Source organism: Hemiscyllium ocellatum, chromosome 11, assembly GCF_020745735.1.
Source record: "Hemiscyllium ocellatum isolate sHemOce1 chromosome 11, sHemOce1.pat.X.cur, whole genome shotgun sequence".
Classification (NCBI taxonomy): Eukaryota; Metazoa; Chordata; class Chondrichthyes; order Orectolobiformes; family Hemiscylliidae; genus Hemiscyllium; species Hemiscyllium ocellatum.
This window is the reverse complement of record NC_083411.1, coordinates 27,142,300-27,162,453: the sequence shown is the minus strand read 5'-3', so window position 1 is coordinate 27,162,453 and position 20,154 is coordinate 27,142,300. Positions and strand designations below refer to the sequence as shown.

At 41.0% G+C, this 20,154-nt stretch overlaps 1 protein-coding gene across 3 annotated transcripts in view; it reads left to right on the top strand.

The window, feature by feature from the left end:
- Positions 1–13,546: 13,546 nt before the first annotated feature.
- The window catches only part of LOC132820143 (neuronal migration protein doublecortin-like), a 177,059-nt gene continuing 170,451 nt past the window's right edge, over positions 13,547–20,154 (top strand). For 2 of the 3 annotated variants that reach the window (XM_060832084.1, XM_060832085.1), the window contains exons 1-2: positions 13,547–13,663; positions 17,732–18,142. In XM_060832084.1, coding sequence (XP_060688067.1) covers positions 17,770–18,142 — 373 coding nt within the window. In that variant the 5' untranslated portion in view covers positions 13,547–13,663; positions 17,732–17,769. The remainder of the gene's footprint in view (positions 13,664–17,731; positions 18,143–20,154) is intronic. The other variant, XM_060832086.1, reaches the window with a different exon arrangement.

Sequence of the window (20,154 nt, the reverse complement as noted above, 5' to 3'; positions counted from 1 at the left end):
CTATAAACCTGCACTCCAAGGTCTCTTTGTTCAGCAACACTCCTCAGGACCTTACCATTAAGTATATAAATCCTAACCTAATTTGCCTTACCTCACATTTATCTAAATTAAACTCCATCAGCCACTCCATGGCCCATTGCCCCTTCTGACCAAGGTCCCGTTGTACTCTGAAATAACTTTCTTCACTGTCCACTGCACCTCCAATTTTGGTGTCATGTGCAAACTGTGTCTTATGATCCTGCTCCACAGCTACCTGATGAAGGAGCAGCGCTCCGAAAGCCATTACTTCCAAATAAACCTGATGGAACATCACCTGGTGTTGTATGATTTTTAACTTTGTCTACCTCAGTCCAACACCAGTATCTCCACATCATATCTTGAAGCAGTCAGTACTTTTTCACTCTTGCTTCCTTTATGTTGAGACTGGCGATGATCAGATCCTACTGGTGTTGATGCTCTGATTTTGAACATCTCTAGGATGACACCTCTGTCTTGGACTGTTCCCAAAGTAGGTGTTAAACAAAGCTGATTGTAGCTGCGAAATCCTAGCAGTCTCTGTCCATTCCTTTTATCTTTCACAGGCCATGATGTCCAAGGCAGGAGGACCAGGCTTTATGGTCTGTGCCCATTCTTGTGTTGAAATGCACCAGTAGAACATAGAACAAAGAACTATACAGCACAGGAACAGGCCCTTTGGCCCATATTTTTGTACCAAATATGGTGCCAAATTAAACTAATCCCTTCTGCCCTTGATCCATATCCCTCCATTCCTTGCTTATCTAAAAGTTCATTAAATGCCCCGATCATATCAGCCTGCACCAGCATCTCCTTTGAATGTTCCCCCACTCATCTTAAGTGTATGCCTCCTAGTTTCATATGTTTCAATTTTGGGAAAAAGATTCTGACCGTCAACTCAATCTGTGCAGTTGGGCAAGATGTTTTGATTTGGGGATTTTACCGATAACAGTGTCAAACTCCTTATGGAATTGGTCTTTCACTTCTGCAGTGGAGCACAGCTTTGCAGCAAAGGTATTCATGAGGTTATCTAGGCTTGCTTGAGTCAAGAGGTGGGTAGAGAGAACACATTCTGAACCAGTTGTGGGTCTTTCTATCATTAAGAAGAACAAGTTTCCTGCAGTGACACTTACACCTTAATCACATGATACATCTGAATTATTCTCCTGCGGGGGAATATATAACATTTTACTTTTAGTGATCTGCTTCCTGTGATCCTGGTCTTTGGCAGGGAAATGAGGTCAATGTTGAGTCTATCAGGTTCCTTGTCATTCACAGTTGTCTAGTGTGCAATGTCAGCCAGCTGCAAGTCAATGTTAATTCTGTGCACATGGTCCCAATGCTCTACTTTGCCAATCGAAGACTATTCCTTTCGTTTCCAAAATATCTTCTTTAGTTTAATTTATTTTTTTTCCTTTGCCTGGTGAAATGGGCTCCAATTTTTTTTTAAGCAGAGAACTTAAGACCCAAGAATCCACTGGAGCACGTAGACTATGGTTCAGCACTGCATCACTTGGGGGCCACCGAACTTGAATGGGCAGTGACACATCAGTGGGATATGATGGTTCCTCTGCTCAGAGACTGGCCAGAGCATCCATTTTTCTACACCAATTAATTTAGACTTCTCACTTGTAGCGGCTGTCATTTGTGTTCTGCTCAACTGGAGTGAGCTCTCCATTGTGCAAATCTGGGTTAAGTTTATGGAGACATTGAGTTGTCCAAACATCAGGAGCCCTTTCTCAACCTCCCAGTTTGTGTCCAAAGGAATGAAAAGCACTTTGTTTGGCACTGGATGGATTGCGGGAGTTGCAGATGTCAGAAAGACGACATATTTAGACATCACTGGCCTTTGGACATCACTGCAGATTTTTTTTGTTGGGTTTTTACTCCAATGGTCTTCTATTCTCCTGGGGCACACACACGATGGTGAAGCTATTCATCCATAGCTAACAGTTTGGTCCCTGTGGGCAAGGGCATTTCCACATGCTGGTGGGCCTGAGCACTGAATGTCAGTGGGCCAAATCTCTTTCAAATTCTCTTGAAGCTTGAGCCTGTGGCTGCAAGGATGTGGTTTGCATGTGTCATCACATGGAGATATAATTGAGGTCTTGTCCATAGAGAAGGGCAAATACTGACAGAAAGTATGTTACATATTTAGTTATCTTGTTCATTTTGCTGCCAATGAGTGCTGTAGGCTGAAAATGAAAAGAAAACTAACACACAAAAGTGGAAAACATACTAACTTACTTCAACAATACATGAGACTCATTATGTCAATGTGTCGGACTTACTGCTTTGATGTGATGCACCATATAAAGACAGGTACATTGTTATTGCCAATTCACACATGTTCTGGCCTGGTACAAAATTATTTCTGGTTTGTAACAGTATTAAATTGACATTAGAAATCCTGCTGACTGAAAAGAAGAAAGAAAATGATCAGCTGCAGCTACTTTGTGACACTTTTGTTTAACACTGCATGGAGTGGAAACCCAGTTTGATGCCAAGCTTGGCTTATCAAGTGATTAAGGGTAATTTGGAACTCTCCTAGACATGTTGTTGTTATCATATAGTAGGGTCTAACATTTATATATATATATAAATTAAGGAATAATTGGGTGAGAACTAGATGCATAAATATGGGGAGCAAAGAATAAGTATGTTTGGAGTTTGTGGTGTGTTAACAAGAAATAAAACTCTTGACTACAGAGTACGTAATTAGTCAGTGGTGGATAAGTTAGAATTAGAATTCCTATGGTGTGGAAACAGGTCTTTCAACCCAACAAGTCCACACCAACCTCTGAAGAATATCCTACCCAAACCCATTCCCCAACATTTATCCCTGACTATTGCATCTAACCTACACATCCCTGAACACTACAGGCAATTTAACATGGCCAATTTGCATAACCTGCACATCTTTGGATTATGGGAAGAAACCGCACAGACATGGGGAGAATGTGCAAACTCCACACAGACAGTCAGCTGAGGGTGGAATTGAATCTGGGCCCCTGGCGCTGTGAGGCAGCAGTGTTAACCTCTGAGCCATCATGTTGCGCATAAGTTGTTGGAGAAGATTCTGAGGGACAGGATTTATATGTATCTGGAAAGGTAAGGACTGATTAGGGATAGTCAACCTGACTTTGTGCATGGGAAATCATGTCTCACTAACTTGATTGAGTTTTTTGAAGAAGCAATAAAGAAGATTGATGAAGGCAGACACAGTGGATGTTGTCTATATGGACTTCAGCAAGGCATTTGGCAAGGTTCCGCACAGTAGACTGGTTAACAAAGTTAGATCACTTGGAACTGAAAAACGCACAGCAGGTCAAGCAGCATCAGAGGAGCAGGAAAGTCAATCTTTCAGGTCCCAACCCAAAATATTGACTGTCCTGCTGAAGAGTCCTGACCCGAGACATTGACTCACCTGCTGCTATTATGCTGCTTGACCTGCTATACTTTTTCCAGCTCCACACTTTATTGACTCTGACTTCCCAGCATCTGCAGTCCTCACTATTTCCGAGATCACTTGGAATCCAAGGAAAGATAGCCATTTGAATACAAAATTGGCTTGATGGTAGGAGAGAGAGGGTGGTGAGGGAGGGTTGTTTTTTGGACAGGAGTCCTGTGACCAGCGATGTGCCGCAAGGATTGGTGCTGGGTCCACTGCTTTTTGTCAGTTGCATAAATAATTTGGATGTGAATGTAGGTGGAATGTTTAGGAAATTTGCAGACAACACCAAAATTGGATGTATAGTGAACAGTGAAGAAAGTTATTTCAGTGTACAATGGGATCTTGATCAATGGGCCAATGAGCTGAGGAATGACACATGGAGTTTAATTTAGATTAATGTGAGGTGTTGCATTTTGGTAAGGCAATTCAGGGAAGCTTTTACACAATAAATGGTAGGAAGCTGGGAAGTGGTGCTGAAGAAAGAGACCTTTGGCTGCAGGTTCATAATTCCTTGAAAATGGAGTTGCAGGTAGACATGATAATGAAGGTGTTGTTTGGTGCGATTGCCTTTCTTGGTCAGTGCATTGAGTATAGGAGTTGGGAGGTAATGTTGTGGCTGTACAGAACATTGGTTGGGCCACTTTTCGAATACTACATTCAATTTTGCTCTCCCTGCAATAGGAAAGATGTTGTTACACTTGAAAGGGCTCAGAAACAATTTATAAGGATGTTGCTTGAGTTGGAGGGTTTGAGCTGTAGGGAGAAGCTGAATAGGCTGGGGCTATTTTCCCTAGAGCGTTGGAGACTGAGCGGTGACCTTATAGAGGTTTATAAAGTCATGAGCGGAGTGGATGGGGTGAATAGCAAGGTATTTTTCCAGGGTAAAGCAGTCCAAAACCAAACCAGTTCTAAACCAGCATAGGTTTAAGAGAGGGGAAAAATTTAAAAGGGTTCTAAGGGGCAACTTTTTCATGCAGAGGGTGGTGCGTGTAAGGAATGAGCTGCCAGAGGAAGTGGTGGAGGCTGGTGCAACTACAATATGTAAAAGGCATCGGGATGGGTATACAAATAGGAAGGGTTGAGAGAGATATGGGCCAAATGTTGGAAAATGGAACTAGGTTTATTTAGGATATCTGGTCAGCGTGGATGAGTTGAACCGAAGGGTCTGTTCCCATGCCGTTTATCTCTATGGCTCTATAAGTGACAGAATTCCATTTGCCTTTCTTATTACCTTCTGTACATGCAGACCAGTTTTCTATTAATCTTGTGCAAAGATACCCAGATCCCTTTGCACCGAAGCACTCTGAAGTTTCTCTCCATGAAAAAGCTCTTTGAGCCAACCAAAGCTGCTCTGTCCTCTCAGGATATCCAACTGATCTTATTAACATATAATAATGTACATAAGAATATCTGTAGATATTTTAGATACAGAAAATAGATACGGAAAAAGGTCTGTACTCAGCTTTTTTTAATGAATATTTTTATTAAAAACTTTTTCAAATCTTTAACAAAGCAACTATACATAAAACTCTATACCAAAATACCCAAGGAGAGAGGTAGTACAAGAATGTCATATCACAATTCTATTAATAATAAACTACCTTCTACCAGAACAAAAGTATCTACTTAAACTAAACTACAATCAAATTAAATAAAAAAATTAAGATTAATTCAAATTAAATTAAATTATATCACATTACTTTTATTCTATTTCACTCACCACACCTCCACTGAAGCTCCTAATCATTGTACTCCTATTTTCTTTCTCCCATGACCCCATGGGCACCCACACTGATTCAGATGGCTATATCATAGCCCTAATTAATATTGCCAATATGTCTGTGTCAATATAATTTAGAAAGAGCCGCCATGTCTTATAAAACTGCTCCATTTTGTGGTACACCATATTTGTGAGGTAGTCTTGGGGGAGTTGCTCATCCCCCAGTAAGGCAATGAAGAGGATTTTTCCAATGTCCAATTCATTAAAATGTTCTTCCTCACACAGTGGGTAAGAATGTTACGCAATCTCTTCCCGTGATCCCCCAGAGAGGGCAAATTTGGTAACCCCAGAAGGAGAAATACCGGATCCATCTTGACTTCAATTCCCAGGGTTTCCTTCAGCTCCCTTACTGTGGCACTCCAGTATCACCAGATCTTGCAACATAACCTGTCGTGATGTGTAAGCGTGCCTATACTAATTTTACATTTGGGACACCCTGGAGACACTCCTCTCTTGCACCAGAGAGGCTAGCTGTGTAAAATCTTCAATTGCATAGCCTGTGCTTTGTTATATATTGAGATTTTCTTCACATTTTCTCATATAGCTTCCCATGTTTCCAATAAAATACACTCTCTTAGTTCCCGATTCCAAGTCCTACCGAGTCTCTCCACATCTCTGAAGGCACATCTTTTCTGTAAATGATACAAAGTTGTTGTGGTTCTGTTCGCTGAGCTGGGAATTTGTGTTGCAGACGTTTCGTCCCCTGTTTAGGTGACATCCTCAGGGCTTGGGAGCCTCCTGTGAAGCGCTTCTGTGATGCTTCCTCCAGCATTTATAGTGATTTGTATCTCCCGCTTCCGGTTGTCAGTTCCAGACACCACAAAACCGCTTCACAGGAGGCTCCCAAGCACTGAGGATGTCAACTAGACAGGGGACGAAATGTCTGCAACACAAATTCCCAGTGCGGCGAACAGAACCACAGCAACGAGCACCCAAGCTACAAAGCTTCTCACAAACTATGATACAAAGTACTAACTGAAAGTGCGCCTGTACACTGGAGCACTGTTTTCTCCATGTCTTCCTCTGTATATAATCCCTAATCTGAAAGTACCGGAAAAGGTCCCTATTAGACATTGCATATTTCTGACTTGGTTGGCTAAATGACATCAAGACCTCCCCCTCGAATAAATCTCCCAAACAAGAGATTCCCTTATTCTCCCATACCTTAAAGCCGGTGTTCATTCGCCCAGATTTAAATCCTTGGGCTCCTGCCAATGGGGTAAACAGCAAGATTTTAAGTCAATTGCCATCATCTTGCCACATTATCATCCAGGCTTTCACCATATTTACAATGATTGGGCTCTTACACTGCTCTATCATGGATTTCAACCTATCCATGAATAATAGATTAACTGGGGACATCTCAACTGAGAGGCTTCAACGTCAAATCAAATCGACTCCGAATCCCCTCTGTACCCAGTCATCCACATATGCTAACATGGCGATTATTTGATGTCCCTTCAAGTCTGGAAGGTCCATCACACCCTCACCCTGCGGGAGCTGCAATTTAGTAAATTTAATTAGGTGTGCCTGTGACACCAAATGAAGGACCCTAGCCAATCTTTGAACCTCCCTAACACTCGTCTGGGTAGCAACAACCGGAGCATTCTTGTGGGGTACAACAGGCGATGAAGAACAGTCATTTTAATCAGGGCTATTTGACCTAGCCATGATAACAGTAATCCCTCCCACAGTTGCAAATCCTGTTTAATTCTCCCCAGTAATTGTACGTAGTTAGCTTTAGGAGAAAATGAGTATTGCAGATGCTGGAGATCAGAGCTGAAAAATGTGTTGCTGGAAAAACGCAGCAGGTTAGGCAGCATCCAAGGAGCAGGAGAATTGACGTTTTGGGCATAAGCCCTTCTGAACACTTTAACTCCCCCTCCCACTCCGCCAAGGACATGCAAGTCCTTGGCCTCCTCCATCGCCAAACCATGGCAACACGATGCTTGGAGGAAGAGCGCCTCATCTTCCGCATAGGAACCCTCCAACCACAAGGGATGAATGCAGATTTCTCCAGCTTCCTCATTTTCCCTCCACCGCACCTTATCTCAGTCCCAACCCTCGGACTCAGCACCGCCTTCTTGACTTCCTTCCCGACTTCTCCGCCCCCACCACCTCTCTGGCCTATCACCCCCACCTTAACCTCCTTCCACCTATCACATTCCCAACACCCCGCCCCAAGTCCCTCCTCCCTACCTTTTATCTTAGCCTGCTTGGCACACCTTCCTCATTCCTAAAGAAGGGCTTATGCCCGAAACGTCGATTCTCCTGCTCCTTGGATGCTGCCTGACCTGCTGCGCTTTTCCAGCAACACATTTTTCAGCATAGTTAGCTTTATACAGCTGGTGGAAGGCAGGGGTAATAAAAAATTTCCAAGCACAAAAAACATTTTGACGGCCATTTAAATGGGAACTGCATTCCATCCTTCAGATCAGGTACCTCCACTACTCCCCCCACTGGCATGGCTTCCGCTTTTGTGAAGTTGATCCTGTATCCCACAAAACTGTCAAATAAATTACTTTTTTTAATCAATCAAGGAACTGACTGCTCCGGATTGGCCAAGAACAAAAGGACATCATCAGGGTGATCATCATCAAGAACAAAAGGGTGATCTTATGCTCCCCCATTCCCACCTCTGGCGCCACTATTTCAAGATCCCTCCTGGTAGCCTCAGCTAACAGCTGAATTGCCAAAGTAAATAGCAGCAGTGAAAGAGGACACCCCTGTTGACTACCTCTCCCAATACTAAAGTTATCCGACTTAGTGCCATTTGTGATGACTGCTGCCTTAAGATCGTTATACAATACCGCCACCCACCTAGCAAAGGTTCCTCCCCGAGACCAATGCACTCTAGGATCCCACACAACTACGGCTATTCTATCCAGTCAAATGTCTTTTCCTTGTCTAGGGAGACCACCAAACCTGGGATCAACCTTTGCTGGCATACCTGCACAATGTTCAGTACCCTCCAGATATGGCCCTTTATAAAACCTGTCTGACCTTCTTTTATTGTATAGAACAATACCTTTTCCAACCTCAGGGCCAGCACCTTTGACAGAATTTTAAAGTCTACATTCAACAACGAACTTAGTCTGTATGAAGCACATTCTTCGGGGTCTTTCCCCTTCTTTAAAATGAGGAAGATAATAGCCTCTCTCACAGAGGTTGTAAGACAATCCTTTGTATATGAATAACTATGCATCCCCAAAAGTGTCTCCACCAACACATTTATGAATTCCTTATAGAACTCACTCGAGAATGCATCTGGCCCCAGTGCTTTGCCACCCTGGAGATGTTTTATTGATTCCTGCACCTCTTGTATCATCATAAGCGCATTTAACAGGAAGACTTGCTCTGTGCTTATAGTGGGTAGGTCCAGGTTCTCAAAACAGGACTGCATTCTCACTGCACCATCTTTGCTGCCCTCTGACCGGTATAACTCTGCAAAGTATTCCCTAAATCTAACATTGATCTTTTTCAATTCATGGGTAACTGTGCCAGCCTTCTTTCTAACAGACATAATGGATTGGGAAGCGTTTTTCTTCCTAGCCAGATATGCCAGATACCTGGCTTATCTCGAAATTCAAACAATCTTTGTTTAGCAAAGGAGACCTCTTTTTTGCCACCTATGTGTGCAATGAGTTGAGAGCAGCCTGTGAGCCATGACTCACTGCAGCTTGATCAATGAAGGCCGATTATAATATGCTTCCTCAGCTACCTCAGTGAAGCAAAAAGCAAAGTCTCTTCCATTAGGGTGGAGATGCCTCCACACATCCTGTACTGAGCTATTAATCTATATTTGGATCAACAATACTTGGCACCTGACATCAAGGAGAAAATGATATTGATAGCAATTGATTCTATCAGATTTTGGGCCCAGTTTGTTTTACTAACAACTTAAACTGTTGGTGCAACAGTGCCAGAGATATATAAAAAAGAACAGTTTAAACGAGCTGTTTCATGAGAAATTCATCATGGTAAATGCTTTCATTTTCTAGATGGGATTTAGATCAGGAAAGATTTGACAGTGTTACTTTGCATTATTTCTGCCACACCTTTCAATGTAATCTCGATTATTCAGGATTTAGCAAATGTAAAATGAGGAACAAATCAAAAGACCCATTGTATTCATGTAAATTGTAATGAAAGTCAAGAGCCAGGTTAAATCTTTGATAGATAGAAAGAAGGATAACAACTTGTGGTGGTTATACAAGACTAAAATGTTGTTTAACTGGGTTCAGGAGCAAAAGAAATGACTAAATATACAAGTGACTTGTAGAATGATCCAAATCGAAGGAGACCTCAAGATATATTGAAGGATATAAAGGTATAAAAATGGACAAACAGCTAAGAGTTCAAGAATGATTTGAAATTGAGTACAGGAAAAGCTGCAGGCATAGATGAAGTAACAACAAAGCATCTCAAAACCATTGGAGGAATAGAATTAGAATGATTTCAGAAATTTGTGATCAAATATACATTAAAAGATAAATTCCAATTGACTTGAGACATTCATTAGTCATTACCTAAGAAATTTAAAGCTTATGGAGTAAAGTGATAATCATAATAAAAAGAAACTTGAAGCAGAGATTGGTAAAATACATGCTGGCTTTAAACTTGGTGTAGAGATTAAAAGGGAACATTTACCCTAGGAACCATTATTGATAAATATGTAGAAGTAAACAAGAATATTTAGACATGCTTCATAGCCTATGAAAAAACATCTGATGATGATTATTGTCAACAGATAATAGGTGTGTTTCTGAGATGTAACAAAAACAGTAGAAAGTCTACATTATGAGCAAATGGAGAGTCATCAGGTAGAAGAGTGACAATCAATCTGCACACAACAAGCTCTCCCAAACAACAGTGCAATCATGAAACAAAAACAGAAAGTGCTGGAGAAACTCAGCATGTCTTGCAGCATCTATGGACAGAAAGCAGAATTAACATTTCCAATCCAGTCACCCTTCTTCTTCAGTGTTAACTCTGTTTTCCCTCCATAGATGCTGCCAGACCTGCTGAGTTTCTCCAGCAATTTGTTTTGTTTTGGATTTCCAGCATCTGTGGTTCTTTATTTTTTGCTTGTTTAGTGTGACAATTATTTGCTTTTCAGTGTTGATTGAGAGATAAATATTGACCAGGGAGAGCTCCCTTGGTATTTTATGGTATACTGCAGTGTTATTCTATCTTTGCCATTCATCTAGGAGAGCAGGCTGGGCCCTGTCTTAACAACTAATTTAAAAGATAAACTAATTTGGTCAGCACTGCACTGAAAGTTACCGGAGATTTCAAGCTTCAGAATGGTACTTGAACCCCACAGCTGAGTCCCAGGAGTGGTGCCAGTGCACTTAACAGAATGCTGATCGTAAATCCACTGTTTTAATGTAGTCTCGATTCATTTCTTTTAAATTGAGTTGTCAGTAATTCTGGACAGAGGATATTTAGACAAACACATTAAAATTTTTACTACCACAGGGGTAAGTTTCCAACCTACAGTCTCATGTTTACATGAGCTAAGCTCACTCAGTTAGATGTCCCTTGAAAAGTAGTGACAACGGGCATGATGACCAGTATGAGATGACCACTTCTGTCTCCCGTTAGTCACATAATTTAGGAATGTCTTACGCTGATTCTAGTTAATATTAGATTAGATTACTTACAGTGTGGAAACAGGCCCTTCGCCACACACCGACCCGCCAAAGCGCAACCCACCCATACCCCTAACCTAACACTATGGGCAATTTAGCATGGCCAATTCACCTGAACCCACACATCTTTGGACTGTGGGAGGAAACCGGAGCACCCGAAGGAAACCCACGCAGACACGGGGAGAACGTGCAAACTCCACACAGTCAGTCGCCTGAGGCAGGTATTGAACCCAGGTCCCTGGCGCTAACCACTGTGCCACCGTGCCACCCATTCTGACTAAGCTTTCACAAAACTATTTCCAGATGGTTCAGCACACTGTCTACAAGAGACTCCAGCCTTGCATCAACTCAACATATTCTCCTAGGCTCATTTGTAGTGGTCCCAAAGTGTCAAAAACCAAATTTACCAGCTACATATTTGATTGGACCTTTCTGCAGTGTAAGGGGCTCTTTGTTGAAATGACACAGCCGCAGGGCTAACTTTGCTCGGTGATCTTGGGACTAGTGAGGACAATGCCAGAGGTGACGTCTCTCCCTCTGTCTCTCTGATTCCACATTGAGTTTGATATGAAGCTGTCTCTCGCGCGTTCCGGGTGCTCACCAGCCTTTATTTTGATGCATGGCACCCACCCGGCGTGCCCGGGAGGGTCTCCCACAATTCAGGTGGAAGGTGTACACGATGGCTCAGCTCACGGTATAAGCATCTTGGCAATGCATCGGTGTAACCTCAATGAAGGAGCTGTCAGTCATGAAGAAATTGCGAGATTTACTAACAATAAAACACTGATTTAAAACGTATACCTATTCTCTGAGGGTCTTGAATTCTATGACCTGAGATGTGGTTTGCATTATGATGTAAAATTACCTCGGAGAAATCATGAAATTTAAATGTTGGTATGCAGGTATTAATATTAACGTTAAACACGAGAGAACGGCATTATGTTGTTTTGATGAAAATGCAATGATATAAGAGGCTGGGAGAAACGATTAAGCACGATGCTGAAGAGGCTTGCATTATATAAAACAAATCAAGTCAAAATATATTTCAAAAGATTGGTTAATGTTGGGCCATCAATCTCATTGTTCAGAAAACGCACGGCATAATGAAGTTCACAGCTTCATTGGCCAGTAACAGCTTTTTGTAAAATATGTAACAGTCGCCGTGAGAATGAAATGAGAGACAGCCCTTTTAGGGCCTCGTTGATTGAAGCTAAAAAGAGAGAGAAAAATCCACTCCCTATGCTGCAGTCAGAGATGTTTTTGTGAGATATTCAACAGGCAAAGAACCTCTTTCTTTGATATTGCTCATGCTCTGTTTGTTAATTGCGATATCGTTAATCGTTTTATTCTATAAAAAAGATGCAGGATCTGACACGTGGTGGTTTAGACAGTGGCCAGCCCACCTGCATTTCCAATGTCTGTTTAATCGCTGCACCGCAGAGAGAGCTGAATGTCTGCTCTCCTCCCCCCTACCCCTTTTCTACTGACTACAACACTCCTCCAGGGTCCCACAGTCCACCTCACAGAACACACAGCTCGCTGCTAGGCAAACGCCAGGTAGTTTGTGTCAGAGCGGTGAGACCGTGTAAAACAACATCCTGCCAGCTTTCCCGTTGACCGTACGGCAGATTTAATGAAAGGCGAATGTTGAATGCTTGAATGCGCGGGGATGAAGAACGGTTCTCACTCAATCCACAAGACGGAGACTTCTTCAAACAAAGTGGCTAGAACCACACTCTGTCAGCCTCCCCAAAATCTCCCCCCCCCCCATTCCTTTCCTCACTCTCTGTCCCTCCCCCGATCTTTCTCTCTTTCCTTTCCCTCCCCCCATAACTCTCCCTCCCCTCCAACACCAGCATCCGCCACCAAACTATCCCTTGGAGATGAAAGAGCAGCGCTCCGAAAGCTAGTGCTTCCAATTAAACATGTTGGACCATAACCTGGTGTTGTGTGAGTTCTAACTTTGTACATCCCAGGGTGAAGTGGGAATTCAAGATTTCCATTAACTTCCTTCAGTGCAATGGGTAAATATTGTGTAAGTATGATGGGGGAAGTGCCTCACGTGTGATTGGCAAATGATCTGGAGCCATTTGTGGAAATGTTATCCGGTCACAGCTCGGATAATATTTTGATGCCCCGAGCGTGAAAGATTGAGGCAAAGTATTTGGGTGTGTTTCCGGGGTAGGTGACTAGCGCCTACTCGAATAATCCAACGAAACGACTCGACCTTCTTTTAAAAAAAAATCTGCTCAAACTCTGTACTTGTAAGTCATCTCATATGAATAGCCTTGAGATATTCTGATGTGTGATAAGGCATTACTGCAATAGCAGAATGTAGAATTCGAACCCAACAGAAATATTCTGCAAACGAGAGGAACATGGCTGTGATCTAGAGACATCATTCCCTACAAGTCTCGTTTTCTTCAATATTGCATTATACATTAAACACTTAGTCCAACGTGCTGACTGAGAGAACTGAGGTCCATTTTGTGTACCGCTGCGATTTTTAAAAAAAATGTGTTGTGTTTTCTTCTCTCATTCATTCGACCCCTGCGAGGCGCTAGAACAGGAAACGTGCGACCCGCTTGCAACACTCGGGCTGTTTCAGTGGAAGGCGGCTTTAGACTCGCACTAGGACCCAAGGAAGCCCCCGTTTCTCCCATTTGTGGGTCTGGCTCGCCCGAGCGCAGACAACAAAAGCAGACTTGGATTGTCTCTGTCTCTCTGCATCCACACCCTGTCCACACTGCACACAATTTGGTGAGTTGCTCCTTTGGTGTAAGTAAAAGACAGAGACAAAAAGAACCAATCTGTATCTATCTCTGAATAGACATTCGTGCACTATTAGTGTAGCACTTTGTTCGAGTTCGGGTTTGACATTCTGTAGTAAGATATTGAGTCGATGTTCATTGAAAAGTGATTTATTTCAGTGTCTCTGCAGATGATATATGGAGACGATAAGATTTTCTCAAATTTTATTTTACAGCTCGTGTTCATTCCTAGATACCTGATGTTTCCTCACCTTTTAACGAGTCATTCCATGGTATTTTTCAGGATTACCGGCTAAGAGTTAACATTTCCCATTCAATCTATTGTAAATACGTATTGCAGACCAATGTTAATAGACAATAGTGTTTTACCTTCAAACAGATCGCTTCACCTTACATTTTTTTCCCATTGAACATGGAATTTCATATAAACGAATTGTTAATCCCCTCTTTTTTAACGAGCGGTACGTTTTTTTTAAAAAAAACTATGCGATGGTTCAATAAATCGCAGTAATGAATTCCCTTTGTTAAGACGTTTTTGACAGTAACTGTTGAGATGGCTTTTAATGATTCATTTATCGCGCCTTTGTTAACAAGTGTTTAATGTGAGTCTTCCGTGTTGTGTGTTCAGTTGCCCTTTCTTTACAAAGCCGTTTATGAACAATACGTTTTATTTGTAAACCGTTATATCAGATACATTGCACAGAGCAAGGAGAAACCACTCCCCAGAAATTGTTACCTTAAGGCACGGGGTCAGGATGAAATACTCTTCATGTTTCTCGCTTCCAGTTGTAACTGGGATTAACTGCACAAAACGATGACTTTCGTGATTTTATTTTCACAGTTTTGTGTTTTAGTTTCGGTCATCTTTGAGGATCATACCGTTCTGCAGGGCTGCAATGAAAATTAACATTTTGATTTTTTTTCACTTTAATGGAGGTTGTCACTCTGGGACTCATCAGGGTGACTCGCAACCCTCCGGGTTTGGATTAGCACAGGTCAGCATTTTTACACTGCCCCACCAATTCTCCACCATAATCCACTTGGAAACAAAAAAAAACCCCTCTACTGCACCAACCTGTCATTTCTAGCTGCCAACAACAGCTCATCACAAGGTGAACCCAGCCTCACCACTTTATATGTCAATAATCCAGGAGCTAGGTGTAACACATTTTATTCCAAAACCTGCTCATGTTTTACAGAGAAAAATACTCCACTTATGAATGTAAGTTGATCATGAAACCATGCCCACAACATGGAATGATAGCATGCCTTTGGAAGGAAAAAGATTGCAATCAAACAATGTAGTTGTCTTGACCGTGATTTAAGAGGGTTAGTTGTTTGCTAAATCCTTCACAGTGAGTTTCATTAATAATGCATAGAAGTAAGGGTGCTGGTTGACTTTGATTGTTCACGGGTCATTAAAAACTCAAGACTTAATGCACTGGAAGCTCAACCAAGCAAACTGCAGAGATCTAGATTCAATCTTTGGATTTTTTTTTCAATCAGCAACTATCAAAGCAGCACCTATCCTTTATGTTCCCACCCTTGAGGAGAAGAAATCAGGGTTTCCATTCTGATATTATTTGCAAAGTGTATGTTGCAAATGGAGGAACAGTCTCATTTATTCCTTCCCCCCAGTGATTTACTAATGTGTAGACATTGATGAAGGTTGGTCACATTGATGAGGTACCAGGGAAACTCTTATATCAATCTATGCCTTTGGACAGGGGAAGCCATTGAAGGGAATTTGAGATGATATCAACTAAAATTTTGGTATCTAATCCCGAGCAATGTCTGGTAATTCAATACTATAGATGTGGTTCTGCTAAATTTCAGTTGGTTAAAGGAAATTCAATGCATTTGGTAAATGGATGAGTTTAGAAGAGGCCTGGGTTATCATCATCATAACATTATTACATTAAAATGATATATCTTGTAGGTAAATCAAGTGCATTGGCTGTCAAAATATTAGTTTGACCCCCAATTCTTTGTGCACTAAATTTAATCTTTCAGTACCAATTTGGCTCGTGATCTTATTGCTCATTTACAAGACTGGATAAGCTAACTGCAAACTAATACTGAGAGGAATCTATATTATTGGCGATTTATATGATATGCTAAAGTAAGGCTCTGTCAGTCTTTTCAAGTGCATATAAAGTAATGATTTGGAGATGCCGGTGTAAGGGAGGTTTTCTGGAGATCTGGTTAATGCTAATCTCTCAACCATCATTAGTAAAGCAGAATAATGGTCTTTCATATCTGCTATTGCTATTGGTGCCATTAAAATTGGTTGTTATGTTTGCATACATAACAAGTGATTGGACTCCAAAAATAATTCATTGATTGTATTGTGTGTTGAAATGTACAGTATGTTCCAATTAATGTAATGTTCCAATTTCATGAAATGGCAAATACATGAGAACAAATTAATTTTAGAAGGATTAAGGGAGAGTTCAGGTTAGGGGTAAATGTTGGGAATTGTGAATATGCATTCTGGCTTAAATGAAAACTGATTTCGACACCTTCAGTTAATTGATAAGTATATTTAAATAATTCTATTTACTGCTTTCTACCTAGTAATTTCAGTAGCGTGAGCACATTAGAGACATAAAGGGGCATGTTTGGGAGTTTTATGCTTATCAATATTAGTGGGAATGTGGTTGGTCTTCATGTGATCTGTGTACTGATTAATTATGGTTGTTTAAAATCTCTTGGTGACTAAAAAGATTGAGTCAACCTTCCCCCACTCCCCCTCCCCCAACCCCCCACTCCCTCACCACCACCATCACCACCACCCAAGGGATAAGTCCATCAAAAATTAAATGTTGTGATTTCATCTATGTTAAGGATATATTTGGACTGAACATTTCTATTTAATCTAAGATCAGCCATTAATGGTTAAATCAAGCAGTGACCCCTCATCACTAAATGATGTTTTACAGGCTAAAACACAAGAAGACTTTTTTTAATTAGAACATTTCGTAAGATTAAAAGCCCTTTAAGATATCATTAAATATAAGCTTTGAGAGGAGATTAGCCACAAAATAATAAGTTCTCCATTTTTTTGGTGAACTTTGTGTTTTTTCATTCATTCATGGGACGTGGACATCACTGGCTGGGCCAGCATTGATTGCCTGTCCCTAGTTGCTTTTGAGAAGGTGTTGATGAGCTGCTTTCTTAAACCTCTACGGTCAAAAAAAGTAGGTAGACTCACAAAGCCATTAGGGAGGGAATTCCAGGATTTTTACCTAGCGAAGTGAAGATATATTTCCAAGTTAGGATGGTAGTGCCTTGGATGGAATGTACAGGTGGTGGTGTTCCTATGTATCTACTGCCTTTGTCTTTTTTGATGGTAATGGTTGTGGATTTGGAATGTGATGGCTAAGAACGCTTTGTGAATTTCTGCAGTGCATCTAATAGATGGCATTTACTATTAACTGTCAGTGATGGAGTGACTGAATATTTGTGAAAGTGATGCCAATCAAATGGGTTGCTTTGTCCTGGATGATGTCAGGCTTCTTGGAGCTGCAGTCATCCAGACAAGTGGGGAATATTCCATGGCACTCCTGACTTGTGCCTTGTAGTAAGCACAGGCTTTAGGGAAGTGAGTTACTTATTGTAAGATGCATAACCTCTGATGCAAGTAACTCACCTTGATTGGAGATCAGAATGCCTTTTCAATTCAGGAATTTAATGTTGGGTATACTACAGTTAGATGTGACACAGAGCAAAGCTCCTTCTACTGTATGCTAACAATGTGGCTCATTTCAAATCTATTGGTCCACTGTAATATTTCTCTTTCTAACACTAGTCTCCTGTGATTTTCAATTGAGAATGCAACACTTCAAGTAACACATATGATTTGGGAAAATGTTAATACCAAAGATTCCCTCACCAACTTTAATGCATATTCCCAGTGATTGAAAAATGTCAAATTAAATTAGTGTTTTAACCCAACTATTGAAGGAATATTCTTTCATTAGGATATATAAAGGCCAATGATTTTCCAAATTTTCACAAACACTGTGTGAGAGTTTGAGCCTTATGTCTTTTGCAGGTTTGTTTGATCTTCAATTCTGATCAATTAACTGAAGCATGTTCCAAGATAAAGAGCTGGATTTCGGCCATTTTGACGAAAGGGACAAGACACGTTACTCAAAGGGTTCAAGGATGAATGGTTTACCAAGCCCCACACACAGTGCTCATTGCAGTTTCTACCGCACCCGAACCTTGCAGGCCCTTACCACTGAGAAGAAAGCCAAGAAGGTCCGCTTCTATCGTAATGGGGATCGGTACTTCAAGGGCATTGTGTATGCAATATCTGCAGATCGCTTCCGTTCCTTTGACGCTCTGCTGGCAGACCTGACCCGAACCTTGTCTGATAATGTGAACCTCCCACAGGGAGTTCGCATTATCTTTTCCATTGATGGGCTTGGGAAGATTACCAGCCTTGATGAACTGGAGGAAGGTTAGTAATTGACCATTTTGGTATAATACCAGAACTAATCTCCCTTGCTCCTTTCACTCTTTTAAAATAAATATTGCTGGCTAACTGTTGTTTGCTTATGCAGGGCCATCTTACAGCATGTAACAATGCAATCTATGTGTGGGAGCAATGAGATCTTATCGTATGATCTCATTTTAATTAAAGTTTGCATATTTAAATACACATGTTGAAGCACAAACTCTAATTGACTGATGTGAATTTAAAAGGGAGGATCTTCATTGCTTATAGACTCTGATTATTCTTCTCAATCCTAATGTTGAAACCATTCCTATCCCTACACCCATCCTTTCTTTGCACTAGTGTTGAAATTCCTAATAAAGTGACAGAAATGGCACTGGGTTACAGATTTATGTTTGCTGTAAATGATCACTTTATTGTATTGGTCAGTGATATTTTCATGCAAGTCTCAACATATGGTGGATTTTGCTTAATTATTTCAATTTTTGTTTTGATATTACCATGTGTTATTATCTTTATTACTATGTGTTTATTCATGAGCAAGGTCATTCTTAGTTTAGTACCATAATTTTGATCTTAGTAGCTCTAATACCAATTTCACAGAAATTTTAAGCAACAAGCTTCAAACTCTGACACTGCAACAATTCAGCCTCCTTATCTACCACATCTGTCATTGAACAAGGTAGCAGGAAAAACAACTCTGCTGGTAGCATATTTCAAAATGTTAAGCTCAGGAAAGATTTTTAAAAATGTTTTTCGCTGCTGTGTAGCATTGGGGTCAAAATTGTGGGTTTTATATTAAATCGCTGTTGTTGGAGGTTCTAAAGAGCAATCTATGACATACTGGATAGGCGAGAGGATTTTAAAGAGGTACAGTTCAATGCTAAAAGTAACCTGTCAGCCAGTTTCTCACCTTTGCTTTCCGTTTCTATCATCAACAGGACCAGAGTTGATCCAGAGTAGTGAGGATGACTTTTTGGGCTGCTTCTTGTCTGACACATGGGAATAGAATTCTTCCATCAACAGGGTGTGACCGTAATGTTGCATCATTTACATGTCTGGGTGACTAAGCTGGCACTGCACCACAGCAGCAGCTGTGAAATAATTCCCTTCAACATGCCACTGTACCCTAGCACATTCCACCCAACAAGAAACTATGTTAGCAAAAATATTAATAGCTCTTCTGTCTAAAATTAGTTAGTTCAAACTCTGGGATTTAATAGTTCAAGTTACAATGAAAGGCTTCCTGAGGATAGACATTTTTGACAGAAGGAGACAAAGTAATTTACAAAGTGATTGTGTTTTAGATGAGCCTCTTTATTATGACTAATAAATGGTTGCTGCCCAATTTATACTTTAAAGTGTTAATTAGGATCACTTTGGAGAATGTCCATAATTTCCTTGAATTTCCTCCTGCCATTAGGCAATAAAGCCACTCTTGCCGATTTGATATTCCTGTATCAATCTCCCACTGTAACAAATATTACTTGTTCAGCTGAGTTTGTATGTTCATGGACGTATGTACAAGTGCTGGAGAAAACTAGAGATGTACAGCACAGAAACAGACCCTTCCTTCAGTCCAACTCATCCATGCTGACCACATTCCTGTTCTAATCTAGTCCCATTTGCCAGAACTGGGCCTATATATCCCTCTAAATCCATCCCATTCAGATGCCTTTTAAATGTTGTAATTGTAATGGCCTCCACAAGTGAAGAGAAGTCAGTTGATTAAAAAAGCAAAGAATTGTGGATGTAGGAATCTGAAACAAAGAAATATCTGGAGAAACTCGGCAGATCTGGCAGCATAGGTGGTGCAAAAGCAGATAAACATTTCATATCAAGTGACCCTTTACTTTTGCTACAAAGGTTAGTTGATCACTGGCAATGCCAGTAACAAACATTAAACTGAATAACTAATCAATCTGGCACCATAGTGTTACCTAGTAAATGCAAATAGGCAAAAGTGAGGACTGCAGATGCTGGAGATCAGAGTCTAGATTAGAGTGGTGCTGGAA